We start from the raw sequence: 20,980 nt of genomic DNA, 5'->3' as shown, positions 1-20,980 counted from the left end.
TTACCAGGGAGCTCTAATACCCAAACAATAAGGCACTGTGCTGGGAGTTGATCCTTTCCCTTTTCCCTCTGTAAAATTTTCCCCATTGTCATGCTAAAATACCTGTTAATTAAGCCCTCCAGGCAGGGGGAAGGGGGGACGGGGAGAAGAGGGAAATCCCTCGATATCCAAACATCCAGAAGAGCAGACAGAAGGCTCTGGCTCTCCCCATTTCCCCCGCGGAGTTCAGACGAGAAGGACGATCGGTGCCTCAGCCCCATCCCTGCCATCCCAGCGTCAGGAGCCATCCTCACTGCTGTCAGACCCTGCCCTGCTGCCTTCTCACTGTAACCTGCCACCATCCAGCACTCTGCTGAGCAGCGGGACTCACACCGTGAGTCCATCTCTCTCTCCATCTCTCTCTCCCCCTGGGACAGCTCTGCCATCACCCCCAGCCCTCCTGCAGCTCTGCGGGACCTGCCCGCCCCCAGCACCGAGAACTGCAGCTCAGGGAAAAGGTGCCTGCAGCCAAAAAACACTGGGACTGAGTTACTGTTCTGTTTGTGGGTAATTTCATAGCTGTTGTTGTTCTTGTTTGTCATGTTAGATATATTGGTAAAGATCTGTTATTCCTATCCCCGTATCTTTGCCTGAGAGCTCCCTTGATTTCAAAATTAAAATAATTTGTAAGAAAAAAAATTCCATTTTTCAGTTCAAAAAAAGGCTTCTGCCTTTCTTAACAAATACCTATCTTTCAAACTAAAACACACTGAATAGGGTTAAGCATGCTCCTAGCTATGGCTTCCAGAATCAGGGTTATTGTGGAAGGAAGGGAGATTTCTGGGGCTTCTGACTGACCTGAATTTCAGCAATTAAGTCCTTGATTAGGACACTGTACAAACAGAAAATATCCCTAGCCTTTAGACTTTAATGCCCTTCTACTCCTCTGTGTTTAATATTCAGGATTAATGACTGTCAGCTCCATACATAAACTGTGGTAAATTTCTTGGTGCTGAGGAGCACTGGTGAGAGCAGTATTCAAATGTGTTTTTGTGAGTAGCTGCTATAAGCCTGTTTCTTAGCATCTAGGTGTTAAAGAAATGTGGGCCTATCACTCATGTATCTGTTATAAAGTTAAAAGCAGGTGTGAATAACAAGTAGTTTACAGTGAATAAACACTTCTTCATAGTATGTTCAGTTACCCACCAGACCCTTTAAGAGGAGCATAAAGCAGATACATACTTGCACGCAGATGCACCCATGTAGAGACTAATTTCACTGTTGCTGTAGTCTGCTGATCACATTATTCTGTGCAAATGAGGTGTAAAATAGGGAAAAGATCACTGTGGCCCTGTACCTCATGCACTCTGCATAAGTGTACTACAGAAGAAGAAACTGACTCCTTGGTCTGTCTTTTGTCACCTGGGCTTTGCAGTGCAAGACACACAGGAATTAATAAACAGACTTTGCCTAGACAAGGCCTCTTTATTTTCATTTTAGCAGAGAGAGTACGAGTATATCATGATGCATACAGAGACTTGAGAAGTATTCATTGGGAAGGATTAGAAGTAGAACCAGGAAGATTATTTCAATTGCATATTACTTGCCAGAAAAGAAACTTTGAGATAAAAATGTTTTTTTTTTAATATCACTTTTGTTTGTTAACCTTTGTGCTGAACAAAACTCTGGTTAGGTGAGTGACTGGTCTATTGATTCAAAGTTCAGCAATGGATTAAACATTTATGATATCCCAGCACAATAAATTATTAATTTTATTGAAGTATTTATAAAGTATCCTTAATATACTGAAGGATACCATGGCTAAGGGGAAACTTCACAAAGGCACTTCCCAAAACATCTTTCAGGCGTCCTCTGATCAGTGGAAAAGAAACTTGACCTTTATGCTAGGCCATTTGACTATGGCTGGAACAACATGAAATTTCAGTCTAAAGTATTTCCTTATATTCAAAATATGTCAGGTGACCAAATATAACTGCCTGTGGTATCTAACCATAGCCATGCAAAGTTCTCTTGGCTACCAATTTGTCTCTCCTCACTGCTCAGGGGCACCTGAGTGAAACAGCTGTTTTAAAAGTTCTACAGTATGGTATAGATTATAGGCAGAAATACTAAGTGAGCAGTGCTGTACCAAATATATTGTTTCTAAATTTGCTGGACTCCACGGGAAGAAATATTATTTTGTAGAAAAAGTTTCAAGTGTCTGAAATTTCACTAGAGTGATACACTCAGTTTGAAGGAATTAAGGGAAGAGTCAATGACAGAACAGAGCAATAGGACTATCAGCACATGGAAAGGAGAAGAGGGGAACATCTAAGGTTCATTTGGAATAGCAGATCCACTGGACACATCACTTACTTGTAGCAGGAGTCAAAAGGGAAAAAGGAAACAGTATTGTAGACAAGAAACCAGGAGCTGGGATAACTACTGTGAGATGGAAAACACATCTTCCCCAAATTTCTCCCCATTGCCAGGTAAAAGGCAGCTTGCAAAGTGCTTATGTGATTTGAATAGGCACTTCATAAGGGGATCAGAAGCCAAGGGTTAGTAAACTGCAATCAATAGCTAATGAGCAGAGAATGCCCCATTGCTGCTATTCTGGCTCCTGGTCCTTCCCAACAGCCAGGTTCTTGCCTGCAAACGGGTCCTGTAGGTGGGTCTTGTGGGCTGCTCCTTCGGCTTGCCTGCATATTGGGTCCTGTAGGCAGGTCCTTCTGCCTGCCTGCAGTCGGGGTCCTGCGGGCAGCTCCTGCTGTTTGCCTGTGGGAAACAGTCTGGGTTTTTTTGTTTTTGTTTTTTAACTTAATCAGGCAAATCCCTTTTATGTCTATGCCTCTATTCTGATCAGCTGGGGCTGAGTTTTAAGCCTTTCAAAGACACCACAATCAAACCCAAACACATACAAACCAAACTAGACTAGGGCAGATGTAATCGCCTGTAACTGCCTGTAACTGCCCAAACTAAAAACTGTGAGAACGAGACAGGAGGTAGATGACTTGTGTAGTTTTCAGAGTTTTAGCTGTCTGATTCTTGGTGGTGTAAATTATTCCTCAAAGGCTGTGTTACTGACAAGTCCTTCCTTACACATTTCTGTTGAGTTGTAGAAGTGGAGCTGTCTAGCTGCTTGCTAATGTCTTCAGTAGATTAAAAACTAGATGTGTGTTTGTGTGAAAGGCAATTGCCACAAATACAAAAAGAATTTTAGAGTAAGTTGTTATAATTTTTCTGGCCTGTTTGTACACCTCCTTACTTTCCAGTGAAGTCAACTAAAAGAAAAAAAAAAATTGTGGCTTCCATGGATCTTTGGGCATTCCAACCAAAGATGAGCCTTTTCTCACCAGAGAGGTCATCTATCTATCCTGAGTGCTTCTAAAATCTATTTCACTTAGTTCAGACAATGTGGTATAAAATTGAGTCAATATGAGGATATTACAGCAGAGCATCACCATGCACTGCTGCAGCATGGAGGCAAAATGATGACAACTTGTGCGGCTTGAGTCCCATGGAGGAGAGGGGACTATGAAGAGTGGTGTCCTATCATGTACTATGTTTAGCCATCAGCAGGTTTGCAATGCCTGCAGAAGTGAGAACACAAACTGACAGCACTGAGGCTGATGATATATTGTAAGCACTTACAGTGAGCTCCATGTCTTCTTCATCTTTTTCTTTCACTGGCTTCTCTGGTTCCTCTGGATCCTTTTCTTGCAGATGGATCTCATTGGCCTGGGTCATGTAGGGCATATCATCTTTGTTCTTGAACTCCAAGCTGAGGATTGAAGGAGGAAGTAGAATTCCTAGAATTACCTAAAGCAATAATAATGATAACAATAATCATCACAGAAAACACATTATGGTCATAATGGTTACTTAGCATCAAATGGAACAACTCCCTCAGGAGATTTAGGAAAAGAAAGATACATGTGCATGTGAGTTTCTATGACAATAAAGTATTTACCATTGGGGCTTCTGTTACCAGAGTACTGAATCAAAGCATGTAACTTCTACTTGTGTTGCTGTGAATGTTCTTGAATGTTTTATCTGCTTACACATCACCAGATGCATAGTGCTGCATACTAGAATACATTTACAAAATATTATATAAGGTCAGGAGTAGGTGGGACCACGTGGGTGTACAGACCTGTAAATATCTGCATTTTACATAATACAAAATATTAGTATAAAGGACACACAGAGAGTATTTTTTTTCTACAGAGAGGGTTAATAGCTCTTTGCGTCCGTCCATGCTTAATGAACACTTGTAGTTAAAGAAGTGTTAACTATTCCTTGGTCTGAGGAGATAAGGCAAAGCCAGCAAAAGCAAACACTGATGTGCATAGATACACAGTCCCCTTAGATTTTCTTTCAGTAACCAGGCAGCTGTGTAATGGCAGTGCTTTCTTTTCTGCCTTCCCTCTCCTAGATGCAGGAGTGTAGAAACCTCTAAAATTACCTTGCTGGGATATATAAGTAATGAACAATGCTTGGGTTGAAACATTAGTACAACTGAATAGATATCACAGTAATACAAAGCAAAGTCTGTATTCATATGCACAATAACTTTTCCTGGTTATGCTGCAATTTGATGGAAAACTATTTTCTTACAAATCTCTCCCTCATAAATGAGAATGAAATCTTATGAATGAGAGTGAAACCAGATAGTTAACTCCTTGGCAGGTTAGGGAGGGTGCTTGTGTTCATCATATCAGCAGACAGCCTGTGTGCTGTTGAAACCATTCAAAGTACACATGAGGAGCAGTTATGTATGCTGTACCCAGCCTTGGAATAGCTTCCTGCACTGTTACTGCACTCATGAAATGGTGGGTCTGGGGAGAGGGGCTTTCAGGCATACCTGGCTTCACAGGAAGGCTCTTTTTAAGAGCAGGAAGGATTAACAGCAGCCTCTAGCCCTTCCATTGGTGTCATACCACCTCAGCAAGAATCTAACAAATTATATTCAATCTTCCTACCATTTGTCAAAGGCAAAAAAACTTGGGAAATAAACCATGACTCATTCTTGCAAATTTATTTCTTTGTCATGCTGCGTCATGTAGCTTGTAGCCTGCTTTAGCTTTAAACAAGTTCTGATAATGAGCTTCAATAAAATAAAATACAGATTAGAAACTGAGTAAACTGATTCTGGTGAAGCCCTGGTGTTAGAAGAAGCAGAAGGGAAACAGAGCCTGTTACCTTCAGTTATGCATTATGAAATAAAGGTCTGTGATGGGGCTTAAGAAATGCGTGCTGAAAAGTGTAGTGCATGTAGTAGGAAACCAGATATTGCACTGCCTTCCATGTACGTAGGTTGAATATCTGCAAGGCCAAACCGTGAACAAAGCAGCAGTCCCTCTGAAGGATAATAGGTCTGTGAGTTCAGGAAAGAGGTAGTAGGAATGTCTCCAAATGTGCGAATGTTTTCTATTTGTAGCAGAGCAACTTGTATGCCCAGGTCCTGCTGGAAGCAATGCAGGTTCTCCTAAGCATTCTTGCCAATACTGAGCATCTTTTCACGTGGCAACACAGATGAGTAATTACCAATTTTCACACAGGCAATTAGTGCAGAAGAGAGAATCCCTTCACTGAAAATACTTCTCGCTGATCTGGGAGGATGAAGCAATTCCTGGGTATGTTCTGACTGGTGACTGCTTTGGTGAAACATGCCATGGACTCAAATTCATCTCAGAATTCACTTTGTACTGTTAACAGTTTAGTCAACTGTGGATGTAAAGCTTTAGCAGTTTTGAAAACTGAATTATCCTTTAGACTCTCTAACAGAGTCCCTTCAGATGCCATCAGGAAGATTTGCAAGGGTTTGCAAGGAAATTTGTGCTGCTTACTTTGCCTATTCTGGGGAAGGCTGTCAGACCAGCACCTTTTCCTTTATTTATCTTTAAAACTCTTGATTAACTCCTTAAGTATACAGGCAGGATGGTGACACACTAACCTCCTAGCTCAATTCTTATTCTGATAAATGATGCCAGAGGGGACTTTTAGAAAGGGAATGAAAAAAATTAACCTGTGTGCTTTGAATTTAAGCTTATGATAAGCCCCAGCTAAGAAACTGAACACAGGAAGAATATACCCTGCTTAATGTCACTGCAAATAAACATCTGAAATACTGTTACTTTAGACAGTTATTATGTATTTTTTGTGAATCCTGTCACCATCTATTAGAATTCTCTGAGTGTTAATTTTATTTTAAAACAAGAATGACCTTTAGGCCAGAGTTTTTTCTCATCCGTAGACGACCCATCCACATGTCAGTGAGCAGCATCTGGCTGCAAGTGTGAGCGATGAAGTCCCTGTGCTTGGCTGCCACTGCGAGCTGCAGGCACGTGGCGTTGCTCCAGTTCTTCAGCTCATAGGTCAGCAGTTTCATTGCCAGTTGCTCATCCTGCTTGTAGGACTGGTCCAACAGCTCGACCGCCAGCTGACCAAAGTCCCTGCAACAGAGGGACATCCACTCGTTCCCGTTAGCACATGCAGTCTTGTGCTCAAAACACCTCTCTGCAACTGCCAGCCTCTGCAAGGGGCACATCACGTTCCATCATGCAAATCGTGATGGTGACTCTACATATGGAAATCCACATTTTCAAATGTGAGTGGTTAATGTTAGGCATAGCGCCCCAACTTAGCAGTGATAAGCACCCACACCTACCAGCTGTCTGCTCCCACCTCCCTTCCCACCTCCCTGACATTTTCTAACTGAAATCCTCTGGTTATCTGCAGCTTAAGGGATTGCTGCTCTGCTGTTTGCCCATGGCCTCACGGTCAAGCCTCCTGAAAGAAAAGTGTCCAATATTCTTTCTAAAATCCTAAATTTCTAAACCTTTAACATCAGGAAAGATTCTTATGGTATCTAGTATCTTGCCTTGCTCATCTAAGCATGACCTCTTGGTTAATTAACACTTCTGCCTGAACACTATACTCATAAGGATTTCAGTAAGTGTTCTGCTCAGTGTGTACAGAGTGTCCTGAAAAAGAGAAAGAGAACACAGAGAAATGTTGCAGTCTGACTCTAGAGGCCTCAGGGAGAACATGTAAACAATATAGGTATTTCACTGTCCTTGACATCTTCTCATTTCAAAAGTTATATTGCTAACAACTTTGCTACTCTGGCAAACAGATTGTTTAAAAGCCACTTAGATTTTCTCTAAAGGGACTGCACATGCTGTACAAGTCAGAAATGAAAGCAAGGTACAGATAAGAACATTTAACATTTTAGGCAGGTTGAGAAATCTCTCTTTCCTCATGTTTTTTTCTCTTTTAAATGCCCTTCAGGTGAGTGTACTTGAAAGAAAATTCACCTGGAATTGTGGTTCAGCTCTTGGGATATGTCATCTACCATGTCATTTTCTGATGCTTCATGGGCCATGGCTTTGCAGAGTTTGCAGGCCACCAGTGCTTTAGCCATAGCCTCTTCCCCATGTTGCCAAAAGAAGAGGGCCATCTTCTGACGTTTCATCAGCACGGCCCACACCATCAGCTCATGGAATGGGAAGGGAAAGTGATTGATCTCAGGGTCATCCATATCAATATCAACTTCTTCTTCTTTTTTCTTTGTTGGTTTTCTCCCTCGACGCAAAGGGACATCATCCTGTGGGAATATGAATTTTTTTCTTCAGTGAAGATATTGAATAAATTCACAAAATTCATTGAAATCAGTACTTAAGATATCAAACATGTTTTCTGCAGGCCAGCCCCATTAATCATATTTTGGACAAAATATTTAACATAGATAAACAACAAAAAAGGTATTGGTGCATGCACTGTAATTAAGAAGACTGTAAACAGGGAAACAGAACCTTGGACTGTCACTCTGAATTGCTCTGTCTCCCTAACAACAGAGAGTACAACCACACTATATCCAGAACGACTTTGGAAAAGCCACCATTAAAATAAAGCTGAGATCTCACTGCAAATGTAACATCTGCTGTAATGCATCTGCCTCTTTCTACCTTGAGAAAGAATATATCCAGGGAATTTTCTGATCTGCTGAGGACTCCATATATGCTTATTCTTGACTTTTCTCCCTTTATCTCCTTACAATGATAGCAATCCCCCTTTTTATTCCTGCATGTTTAGTCCTTCCTTCTCTATCCCTTTGTTGTTACTGTTGCCTTTAGTTTCTTTCTCATTTTAGCCTTTTGCTTTTATCAGATGAGCTGACCTCTTCTGTCCTGTGTCTATGGATGGAAAAATGAAAGTGGTTGCATAAAATAAACAAACATGAAAATACTATCGCCTTGAAGAATCGGGGTAGCCAAAAGTAGCAATAAAACTGAGATAACTTTGGCTTGCATAAAGATTTCTGCATCATTCTCTGTTAGTGTTTAATTTCTCTGAACATGTTTCAGATGCTATCTGACTGAAATTCTGCTTGCCCTGCCAGACTGAAACATTTTGTTTAATTCTTATTGAAAAAAACCCAAACAGATAGTTTGGGCAGAGCCCTCTTTTTCCTTAGCTATCTCCTGGGCTTTTATTTAGAAATGTTTCTTAATCTGCCCCTTATGTAAACAAGTTATCTGGATGAAAAATACTATTCATGCTTTCATTACAGTGAATTTAAACATTATCTGGATATAGTTTATATTTGTCAGAGAAGGAAAAGCATTAAGATTTGTCACAGGTTGCCTACCTCCATTCCCAGGAGCTTCAGGGCTTTTGGCTGTTAAAAAAAAAGTTAGAAAAACGTTATTTCTTACAGAATAGTGATGAAAAACTACAGCTATTTTTGTATACATATACACATATGTACACATGCATGTAGAGTGATGTAGGATATACAATAAAATATAGATTTTATATTATATATATATACGTATATATACAATGTAATATAATGAATATAATAGTAATGTAATAGTATATATACACACATGTGCCAATCAAATAATTACATATATGTAGTTATTTCAAACTTGAGTTTGACATTATTTCACCAAACCCACAACAGAAGACAAACATTTGGATTCAGGTGCAAATTACAGCTGGTTAGGGCTGTTCTAGCAAGAAAATGATAGGCATGAATAAGGTATGAATGGATCTTTCTGGAGTATATTAGTGTTTTGGCCACTGCCCTGGAAGACTCTTATTGACTGTTGTGGATTTTCACACTTCTTTTTGTTGTGGAGCTGCCCTTTGTGTTTGTTCAGTGTCAGTGAAATCACTGCTCAAATGCTTTTCTCAATGGAGTGACTGTAGGTAGGAAGTCTCTCCCACCAGCTACAATCACTGTCTTTCCTTTCAAATGTGAAGAATCATAAGAAAAAGCATAGGGAAACAAATAAACCCATTTTAGGTAGTTGTCTGCAGGTGTTTCACAGAGCTGTTGCTATTGATAGCCACTTATTAATACTTTCAATGCTGCGTAATGCTAAAATCTGAAATGTGAGGCAAAAATAGATAAGGAACTACAGATCTTACTGGGAGGAGCTGAACAGACTCCTGTTTATGCTGGAGTGGGTCAATGGTAATATGGATGACAATGAACAGCATTTGTGTTTCAGAAAGACCTTGCTTTGTATTCACAGTGGCATAACTCACCATATGTGGAACCCACAAAAATACTTAGCAGTAGCGTTGCCATGAACTCAATGGTTGCTGGAGCCACATCCCAAAAATAAAACAAGTTCTGAGTTACGGGTTTCTTTGCTCTGAAGCCTTCAGATGACAACCAGGAGATGAACCATGAGATAGGAAATGCATCTAACATTGCAGAAGTTTTCAACTTTAACTCAGTAGTTAGAATTGTAGTATTATTGGTGCAGATCAAAAGATTTGTGTTTTAAAAGCTGTGAGTACTCATAATTACAGGTTTTAGAGTCAGAAGAGACTTTTTTATGTGCTGGTCTCAGCAGGACAGCTGGACACAATAATTTTTCCATTAAATTAATAAAAACCATAGCTTGTATCAGTGTCTGCTTGTGATGCATTATGGTGAGATAACCGCAATGTGCATAATGGAAATGAATCTGTAGAATGTATAGTGTGTGCACGGGATTCCACCAGTCTGGAACCATGTTAGAAGCTATGGTAACCCCTGCCAACTGATAGAGCCATGAGGATGGCAAAAACCTTGTTTCTTACCCTCTTAGGCCCAAACAAATTGTGGTAAAGTGTTCTGAACCTCTTTCGCGTGTAATTGCAGCGATAGGCTCCTCCCATCAGGTACTCTATCACCAGTCCAATATCAATCAGGCTTATCCGATAATCAGGAGGTAAGTTTCCCTGCAATGAAAGTAAGGATGGTGGGAGAAGAAATGCTTATTACTGACATTGTTATACATCAGTAAAATTATGTTAGAATAAAACTAATTAAATAGGTAAAAGCAGAATGTATTATTATGCTGGTTAATTAATTCACCTTAAAATAGATCCAACCGAAACCTGGATATTCTCGCTTGGAAAGAAGACATAAGTTAAATAAGAAGGCGAAGAACTGGTTGGAAGCAACAGAAGATAACGTCAGTACACAGTACTCATATTCTTCAGCTGGGGAAACAAGGAACATGACTGCAGAAACAAAAGCATGAGGATCGATACACTTGAAAAGTCAGGCACAGTTGCTGGACTCTAGTTCTGCTAGATAGCACTTTTCCTGCACCAGCTCTCACCCACAACTTGTCTTGGTATCTCATATGTCTGCTGGCATCACTCTGGACTGCCTTATCTGAACTGCCAAAGCACGGTGAAGTGACACAAAATCTTTTTGCTCAGATGTGACCAGCTTCTTCCCATCCTGCAGTGTTTCCTTCCCATGTTCCAGGAAAGGAAGGGAAGGACGTAAGAATGGTTTTACAACTCTAAAGGACTTACACAGTTAATGAACTATCATTATAACTCATTGTTAAGGGCAAGAAGATTCTATCAGCATTCAGTCTTGGAGTTATGTTCAAAGAATATATACCCTTGTCACACCAAGAAAATGAGGAAAACATCTGTATGTATGAAAGTTGTAGTAAACAAATATCTGTGGCAAATTATTTTGGGATTTGTTTATGAAGAAAACTACAGGCTTAGCAATTTTTCTACAGATTCGCTACCTGAGTCCCTTACATATTTTACTAAAAGCCCCTTTGAACACATTATCTCGTTATGTAACTTCTAGCAGAGCCATGGAGATTGCCTCACAATGAGTGAACTGAGTTTGTTGCAAGTGTCATTAGCAGCATCCTGGAAAAGATGCCTACATACTTCTCTTTCCATTTATTTTCCTTTCTTACCCTCTGTTAGATATTTTTATATATCTACATCTAAATAGATTTGTATGTGTGTATATGAAGTCTTCAGCATGTACCTTTTAACTTCAAAGGAAAAATGGCAAATATGACCACACCTTACTGGCCTTTTTATGGGAACTCCCTTGAACACATCTTCCATCTCTTCACTTTCAAATCTGAAAATGGCATCACAAAGGTTATGAGTTCTCCAGTACTTCTGTGTTGCAAAACTATGAAGAAAGATTTCAGTAACATATTTTCTCTCACTGCATATTAATTTTCTCTGAGTTAATGGGGCATTTCTATTCTCCAGTTGCAGTAAACCCAACGGGACATCTTGTGTGCTGAACAATCTCAAGCAGGGCTGCACTCACAGATGTGCCAGTCAAGTCTCAAGGGGTTCTCTGGCAATGGAGGAACAAAACCCCAGGGTGGGCACACCTGTTCTTCTAATCCCTCCAGAGGAACTACACAAGGTAAACTCTGATCCCTTTACCAGAGAAAGGGACTAATGGGAAGGAATGAACCCAAATGAAAGTTTGCTTCCTTCTCTAACTCACTGCTTCTCAGTTGATTGGATGATAGTTTGTGTTTCAGTAAGCATTCCCTACCAGAAAAGAAGGCATGATTCAGCAAATTGTGAACAGTTCACCTGGCTCTAGCGACCTCTCTAAGAAACCCATCAAATTTACAGAACCCTCTCTGTTTTGTATGTCACTGTGTAAAAGATATGATTACAAAATAAAGGTGGAAAGAGAAACAAATTATCCTTCTGTGTACTGTGAAAAGTAGTTTTGAAAAAAAAGGAAAATTACTCTAATAAAAAAATTTTCTCATATAGTCAATATTGCAGAAGGGCCAGAAAATGTAACTCTTAGCTTCAAAACTTTTCGGTGAACTGTAACAATCTAATGTTCTATAATGATACACATACAGTGCAGGTGACAGTGAGCCTGTAGCTCTTGTTATATGTTCATTACAAGAAGGTTAGTAATTCACACAAAGCAATTTTATGACTATCATGTCTTGCTGGAAATATCTGCATGTCTGGAGATCTGTCTGGCTTCTCTGGAGATGTCCTTATTAGATTACAGCAGAGAAACATTAATGGAGAGTAGATGGCAACTGGTTCTGCAGAAGAGAAAAAACGGATGTGAAGATCCTCCCTTTTCTACATCAGCCATGAAGAACAAGGCTTATTTCCTGCCCTGCTACCATGGTACAAGCAGCATGCTGAAAAGGCTGAGGAGGAAGAGAGGGAGGTTGTGCTTTCATAGTGTACCATGCCCAGCAATCGGCTGGCATTTAAAGGGACAGAAAATCAAGCAAATTTAGTGGAAAAAATTGAGCTGCCAACCATTACTAAGTAATGTCCTCTAGCATATCCTCTTGCAATCCTCCTAATCTTGTCTAATTTGATTGGTGGGAGAATTACTATGGTTTGCAGGAATGTGTATTAACTTAGATAATTTGGACATGGTAGCATTTATGTAGAGAAATGTAAAGAAAAATAGCAGTTTAAATAAAAAAAAATCTAAAAATTAAATGAAAAATAAGCCTAAAAATGAAATTTAAAAAATTAAATTCTGTTTGTTTGGTTGGTTTTTCCTCCAAAATGTTCTTCTCTTTCCAGAATGTGTAAAATGATAATTCTACTAGAACAAGGAAGAAAGCATTAGCAGCATTGGGAGTTGCAGCTCCAAGGCAGGATTGTAGTTCAATTGACTCCTTCTATCATAAGGTCTCCACTCAAACTGAATGCTTTAATTTTATTAAGTAGCAAAAATCATTTGAGCAGTTAAGAAAGAACAACAGCATCAGGGTTTAACACGTGTTACAAAGTGTGAGTTCCTTGATATAATTCTGATTTCTAAATTTTTGTAAAAGATTTAGATTAAAAATTTCCGGTAAAGTAAATTTGATAAAGAATCTAAACCTCCCAGAGAATACTAAAGCACTTCACTAAAGAAAACTCCCAAATCCACAGCATAAATACATATTTCATAAACACTAGTTTTCCAAAGTGAGAAGCCCTAGCAAAGAAAATTGGACCATCCTTGTGCAAGGAGTTGCATGCATGCCAAAGCATTTGCTCTGTCAGCAGACAGCTTGAACCACCCTGGTAGTGCTAAGAATGTTTGTAAATGAAGCACAGTGGTGCAAGTGGGACAGAACCACCCCAAGAACAACAGGAATTTGGATGAAATAATTCTAGCGCAGTCTAGGTGGCCAAGAATAACTGAGAAGAAAGTTTGATTTTGAGGTAAGACAGTTGTCCTGGTTAGAAATCAACAAATCTTTTAATGCTGGGACAAACTCTTCAGTGTTTCATTCTTCTGAAGAAATTTCAGGTTTAAACTGTAGCTAGTAATCTGTAAGTTGTAGTACTTTTTTCACTTGAAGTGCATTTTTGTGTCACCACATATCAAGCCTCTGAGTTTGCATGCTGAAGAAAAAATAATACTGTCAAAATTCTATATATGGCTAGTTTGTTCTTTGGAAATGAAGAGGTAGAGTAGCAGTCCAAAAAAACCCTAACTTTGGAAATGCAAATAATACTGAAGTGGAATTGAGATCTGTTAATTACATGCAATGTTTTGGATAAATGAAAAAATCCATCTGTTAATTTCTACTGATCTCCACCAGCTAGTTGAGGCAGGGAAGGATTTTTTTTTTTTTTAAGTTTGTAAATGGTAAGCTCCACTTGCATACAGGGTATCCAGCTCAGCCACTATCTCACTCTTTCTGCTTAGCCTGGGAACATTGCCGTGTATGGTCTATGGAAGAAAGCCAAACTTAAATGTGAAATTCTGGATCTTTGACAGGAGATGGCAAAATGGCTGTGAGGCCAAAAATGGAGGCAGGTTGGCTCCATCATGTAGCTGTGGAATTGAGAGGACTGAAAGGTGATCTGAGGCAGAGTCATTATAACATAATTTGTCTTGTTAATACATGCAAAAATTATGCACATTTTGGTTACTGTAAATTCTTTAAGATTGTGTCTCCAAGTCCTTACAATATGCTGCTTAGGCCATCAGTCGTCATAGCAAGATTTGGAAATCCAAAGGGAAAATATATTCTATTATATGTTTGTGTGCAGGTGTGTGAGTGCATGTGTGTCTATAGACTACCACAAACAGAATCTGATAATGTGACTTCTGTTATTCCAATTATTTGCTTTATCAAGCAGGCAAGATTGTCTTTCAAACAAAACAAAACAAAACAAAACAAAACAAAACAAAACAAAACAGAACTAAACAAAACAAAACAAAACAAAACAAAACAACACCCTCTTACTGATTTTTACAGCTATACAGTACAATAGAAGTAAATTACTGCTTCTGTGATTTTTAGACATTAATTTTCTATCTGAGAATCCACAATGACCAAGATGAAAATTATTTTTATTAGCATACACCCTTTTAAATAGTGCAGGTTTTAAAACTGAGATGTACATGTAAAACCACAGTGTATTTCATATTGATTCAGTATTGACTGAAGGTATTAAATGACATACTTTTGTATTTATGTGTGATGCTGTAATTAAATCTGAGAAATAAGGTGTCTGTCATCAACCTATACATGAACTCAAAAGATTAGCATGAGCATCGTGGTCTTTCTTTTGTGCATGATGGGCCATCTAACTGTCAAATGATGGTGTTACCATAAGGAAGTTTTTTCCAAGGAGGTGTTTTCATTTAAACTGTTGTCAGATCTACTGACTGATTAATGGCTTGGCTGACTGGTAAGGGATCCGCTCAGTTGGCAGGAATAAGGTGAGCAGTCACTTCTCCTTGTGAACCCTGGCTGGTCCTCATCACTGACAAAACAAAAAATGCAGCCCCAGAGGTCCACATTTTTGTTTCAGGAAGGTGCTAAAGAGCCTCACAAAGACCTCACCTATGCTCACATGACTGATTCAATGTAGTTGGAATCACTGAAGATTTCAGATATTGACAGAGGAAAGAAAGATAAATTTGTGGAAAGATAACCATCACCCAAAAGTTAGAAGCAACTGTGGAATAAATAATGTCATCAAATATAGCCTAAGTTTATTTAATGTCTATCCATATATATGCATGAGTACAGATCATCTTTGACTGCTTTGATGCCTTCTCTTTCAAGAGTTTCTTTAAAAATACATATTTAGTTAGGGGCTCAGAAAAAAGAGATTAATATTATTTAGTTACTCAGCATACAATTTGCTATCCCTTTGAAGAAAGACTTGGAAAGGTGATTCTGGGGGAAAGAAGCCATTTGGAAAGGTATATACTTTAAAAGTAGAAGACAGATTATGCTTCTTTCAAATTCTTATAGGCACAAAAATAACTGCATATTGAGTAAAAAAATGTCCTGGAAATTTGAGCTTCAAGAGCAGTATCCATTCTAAACAGACTCTAGCTTCACTCTGCTCAGTCCAAGGAGATTTGTGCATACTTTCTTTTTGTAGGCATTTCACACGTTTCAGTGGTCACTTAATACACTATACGTAATTGGACAATGATGATGCCATTTAACACACTAACCAAAGAATACCATCAGAACCTTGCTAAACATACTACTGACTATTCTGTAGAATTAAAATAAAATTAATTAATAAAAAGGTGCTATATAACACATTGCTACTCTCCTCCCTTAGGTGACCTCAATTCTGCTCAGTTGTCACTGACAGAAGAAACCACTAAAACCTGTGCTCTTAGGAAAAAAACTCCTTTCCTTTTTCAATATTCTGTCCAGTCCCATGTACTGAAATATCCTTTCTCCAGTATGTTACCCTTGAGGTCTCACTTACATAATGTGCAAGGTTGTAATCTGCACATGCTTTGGGAGAATATTCAAGCTGATGAGGTCATTTGCAGACTCAATCTCCTTACTTGATCCATATATTTAAAGGATAAGGGATTTTTATTCATTGCAGCTGCTGTAACTCTTTTAATCCTGAGCACACTGGTAAAGGTATCTCCTTCCTGCCACTATACCTTTCAGTATTTCTGTCTAGCTCTTCTAATGGATTTTTATAATTCCAGATTCTTGAAATTTACATAAGGGTCAGGGGAAAATTGCACTACTCTGTTTTTACATTTCTACTGAGGAAGATGACTACAATGTACCACACAATACAGAATGAAGAACCATTTCAACAAGCCAGGATCCAGCACAAGGGTAACAGCTATTTTACAGGCTTAGAAGTAAACTAGCAACACAGAAAGTAGCTTAGACAACAGTTGCAGGTATGGAAAAATACAAGTAACAGCATAAATCTACACAATATGTAAAAGCCTACAATTACAGCAGCAGACTCACTCAAGCATCTAAAACTACAGAGAAAGCAAGCCAAATAACTTGCTAATTGTGCTTTCTGTGCAAAAAGTTCATATCTGGAGCACACAAACGGGACATTTTTTACTGGCAGGAAGGAGAAGGCTCTGACTGAAAGCTCATGCAAAACACATATTCTACCTAGCTACCAAAGAAAAAAAATAGCATTATTTTCAACCTACCGTCTATTGAGTCTTACCTTTTTCACGTCCCTGACTAGATGATGCAGAGTGTTGGATGGTCCGTGTCTCTGCAAAGGACAAATGAAGAAGAACAAAATAATTTGCACAAAATATAAATGTTGAGATAACTTTCTCACCTTGGTAGTTTAGGAATCAGGCAGCTGAGAGCATTTCAATTGTAAAGTGTTATCAATCAAAACAGAAAAAAAAAAAAAAGCAAAACTATTACAAGAGCATTATTTCACCTGTTTTCCTCTTTTGTAGAAAACTCTTCTATAAGGAAACCCTATGAACTGCCATAATGGATGAAAATGGAAGTCTTGTGTATCAATTTAGGCTCCTGGCATAGAAAAACTGTGAGCACAGTGAGCACATGCACAGCCTCTGGGAAAGAGTGGAAAGCAAAACCAGCTGCTTTAGTCTCAGCCTTTCTGCACTCAGGAGTTCCATTTCCACTGCTGTGGCCCAGAGACACTCTGAGCCTGGCATTGAAGAGAGGCTGTCTCATCTGAAAGCCACTGTCTGTGAATTACCCACATATGATTGCAGAACGCAGGCTGTGAACTTGTCTGATCTTCTTTTGACTCCAGCTGTCATTGCAAAAATATTCTGCAGTGGAGTCCCGCAATTTTGATACTACTACTACTACTACTACTACTACCACCATCACTACTACTACTACTACTGCTACTACTACTGCTACTAATGCTACCGTTTTATCTTACTTTATTTTCTGGTTTTTTTGGACTGTTGCTGATATTTTAAGAGACTTTCATGAGATGTCTTCTTGGTTGTAGCTGATGATGGATGAGACCACTACACATGTGGAGAGTCAATGTTTCTGCATATGCATTGCTTTGCACTTCCCAATGTTTAATTTTACATAACCCCATCTCTGAGCATGATGAGATTTACCTGTGATTATTCATATGCTGCTTCTGATTTAAATCACCTGCAAATATTATTTTCTCTTTTGTAGGTACCATTTTTCCGATCCTACATGAACGAACTGACCAGCTGTAGTCCCAGGACAGGTTCTTCCATGACCATGATCATAATGTCCTTTTGTGGTAAAAATGGATCATGTATTCCTTCTTCCTGTTTTCTAACATTCAAGTAGTTTTTGAACCAAAATTTTCCCTGATCTTCTAAGCCATGGCAGCTACATTTTTTTAACAACTTTCGAGGTTTTAAAATAATACTGTCAAAGTTTTGCAAAAAAAAAGAAAAAAAAAGAAAATAAAAAAGAGGAACCAAGTGCAACATCCTTATTCTCCTGCATGCTGATGCAGAAATGGTAACAGATTTCTAAGGCTTAATATTTTCCTACAGAAGCTGGGTAAGCTCTTCGTTGACATAAAATTGATTCCCTTGTCTGTAGTTCTATATTTTATTCTATTTTTACAAATTTGCCATGGCAGAGGTAAGATTCACTGGTTTGTAGCTTCACAGGTCACTCCTAGGTCTCATGCTGAAATAGGGTAATTTTTAACTGGCCTTGTGATTTTTCTGGTGCTAAGTTTACTATGGATACATTTAAAGTATAATTGGTAGTTTAGGCATTTCAGGGCCTGGGTCTTTTGGAATTTTTGAGTGAAAAAATGTATGCTGATTTCTATAGCAATACAATTGTTCAAAAAGACTTTCTTTTAGCTGTAGAAGTGGAGACTTCTGTAAAACTTATTCTCTGTAAAAACTGGCTTTGGTACAAGAACTACAATGTTTATCCCTGTTACAAGAAAGCTCATAGGCATTCTGTTCTTAATACATAGGAGCTAATCAACATTCAAAGTATAAGCTGACCAAAGATCAGATGGGAGTTTGTGAGTTTGTCTCTAGGGTGGCACATATATACCATATATATATATATTTATATATGTATGTATTTATTTATATTTATATTCACACACATACATACACCCGTTCTCTTTATTTTGCCAAAATTTAATGAATCCTTTTAATATTTGATATTTTGCAAGACTGACTCTTCTGGTCACCATCAGTGGGAAACACCTCCAGATAACAGCCCAGTGTGGCAGCTTATGACAGCAAAGGCTTTGAAAACTACTGGCAGTAAAAAAATTTTTTGGAAAGAGATATGCCCATATCACAGCCCCTCTGCAACACACAAAATGGGGTGTTCTAAGAACTAGACAGGGCTTTAAGATTTTTTTTCATAACAAGTAAGAAATTTGAACTTTCTGAACTACTGCCTAAGTAGGTAATAATACTGTGAATGCTGGAATGTGTTTTGCTTTAGGGAATTCAGAAGCAGACTTAATTCGTGCAGTTTTATATTCATTTTAATGGCAAGAATTAAAAACTTTCAAAGTCAAAGGTTTAATTTTTGGAGCTCAGAGGGGGCATGGGGAATCCTTCACTGTAACAGAGCTGATTAAGAGTTGGAAGATTTTTCTGAAACCATATTGTCAAGAGTCATATGATAGCGCTCTGGGTCCTAACTTGCCAGTTACTGTCTTCCAGCCAGAGCCACCTGCCTAAATCTTAGGTTTGTCATACTGGAATTACAATGACAAGAAATTACCTGGTGCTGCGTGAGGCTTATTCCGTGTCTTACAAAATCCATACAGTAGATTATATGGGCAAGGCACATCATGTTACATTGTACGAGAGACAAGCAAGAAAGACAATATTGACTAATGAAAAATTTCTGCAGCAGGTGTTGACTGCCTGGTGCATCATCATCATCATCATCATCATCATCATCATCATCATCATCATCATGTCATTACAATACAAGTGTGAGCTAGAATAGTGAATATAGAGACAGAAAACTTGCCTTAGGCTGGCCCTACCGTATTGTACAATTCCTCTAGCCGGGAGATGGTGAGAAAACGATGCATGCTTACTCCATTTTCTATGAGTAATTTCACAAAATCCACTCTGTCCAACACCAGTGCATCCAGCATTGCTTGCTCAAGGGAGCCCACCTGCAAAACAAGTGAATAATTGAAGCTGTTCCTGGGGCGAGGCATGCTACATACAGCTCATTCAGTCACTCTAGCACAAGCAGGGAATCCTGACAAAATTCTGAGGGTTGCTCTTCTATTCTTGAAATGGGATATTCATGGTTTTAATCTGTAACAGTTTTTCTAATTCAAGGCTGCATTATAAAATGAATATCAGAGTGCTAGTTAAAATACTCTAGGAAAAACAGATTAGGACAAAGGAACTGGAACACAGTAAACTGGTGACCACATCTCAACCTCATTCACCATGCCATTATCACTGTTTCTTTTCCGGTCAAACATTTTATTTGTATTGGATATATTTGTTATGTGCACACAAATCACTTTAATTCTGTCTTTTCTGTTTGTGGAGTGAAACCTCAGGGAAATTTGAACATCCAGGAAACAGAAATAGCTTCATAATTTGCATTTCTTTGAAGGCCCAAATGCAAGAGGCTTTCTTACATAAAACCTCTACTTCTTATCTCTTGTAGGTCCGGCAGAGTTAGAAGGATGAGAAATTATCTCATTCTTCCAGCTTTGAGCTTCCAAAACTATTGCAGTTTGCAGAATTTATGTAAATTTTTGCTGTGATGTGATGAAGAGATAACAATGAGGACAGTTCAGTGCCATTAAAATCCCTCCTATGTTTTGACATGTACTTATGCCCAGTATCAAAGATAAAATAAATAGTCCTGTTCACTCTAAACTGAAATGGCAAGCATTTTTGTACTAGCTTTTAAGGGTAGCAAGCTGCAGAATGCTACATTTAAAGCAAGGCTGCTCAAACAGAAGCTTTTCCCATTGTTATAATTTTTCCACGGGGAATTGTAAATGCTCATGTAGTGATAGCATGTGAAATTTTAATGACAGTGATAAAACAAGCATCACACTAATGGCTATTGTGGTCCAATTGAAACTTCTGAGTGAATAAGTTAGGTTTTAAGAAGATACAGGTACATATCAAGACCATCTGGTTTTTGTTGATTTTTTTTTTCTGTGTGACTTCTGCACCTGTAAAAGCTGCAGCACAATCTGGGAGTTGATTCTTCCTCCTCTGCCTGACATAGCATTCAATAACCCCTCTAATTACAGCTCTACTACTCCTGAAGAGAATCCATGCCTCTGGTGCTCCCAGGGAATCGTATGAGCCAGGGAACAACTGGAGCACAAGACAGTGCAGATGTAGACCAGGCAGATCGATGCAGAGCAGCAGTGGGCACAGAATTAACACCATCCTGAAGTCTGGAGCCACAGCACATCTGTAGTGACACTGCTGATCAGCTCCAGC

At 38.8% G+C, this 20,980-nt stretch overlaps 1 protein-coding gene across 1 annotated transcript in view; it reads right to left on the bottom strand.

Annotated features, from left to right (window-relative positions):
• The window catches only part of TRPM3 (transient receptor potential cation channel subfamily M member 3), a 258,088-nt gene that overhangs the window by 38,035 nt on the left and 199,073 nt on the right, over positions 1-20,980 (bottom strand). Inside the window, exons 11-17 of the mRNA XM_062513646.1 lie at positions 19,537-19,671; positions 16,738-16,788; positions 10,087-10,227; positions 8,636-8,665; positions 7,302-7,591; positions 6,209-6,437; positions 3,634-3,801 (exon numbers count right to left, since the gene is read on the bottom strand). Coding sequence (XP_062369630.1) covers positions 3,634-3,801; positions 6,209-6,437; positions 7,302-7,591; positions 8,636-8,665; positions 10,087-10,227; positions 16,738-16,788; positions 19,537-19,671 — 1,044 coding nt within the window. The remainder of the gene's footprint in view (positions 1-3,633; positions 3,802-6,208; positions 6,438-7,301; positions 7,592-8,635; positions 8,666-10,086; positions 10,228-16,737; positions 16,789-19,536; positions 19,672-20,980) is intronic.

This window comes from Cinclus cinclus, chromosome Z, assembly GCF_963662255.1.
Source record: "Cinclus cinclus chromosome Z, bCinCin1.1, whole genome shotgun sequence".
Classification (NCBI taxonomy): Eukaryota; Metazoa; Chordata; class Aves; order Passeriformes; family Cinclidae; genus Cinclus; species Cinclus cinclus.
Note: the sequence above shows the minus strand (reverse complement) of the source record. Positions and strands in the feature narration are given on the sequence as shown.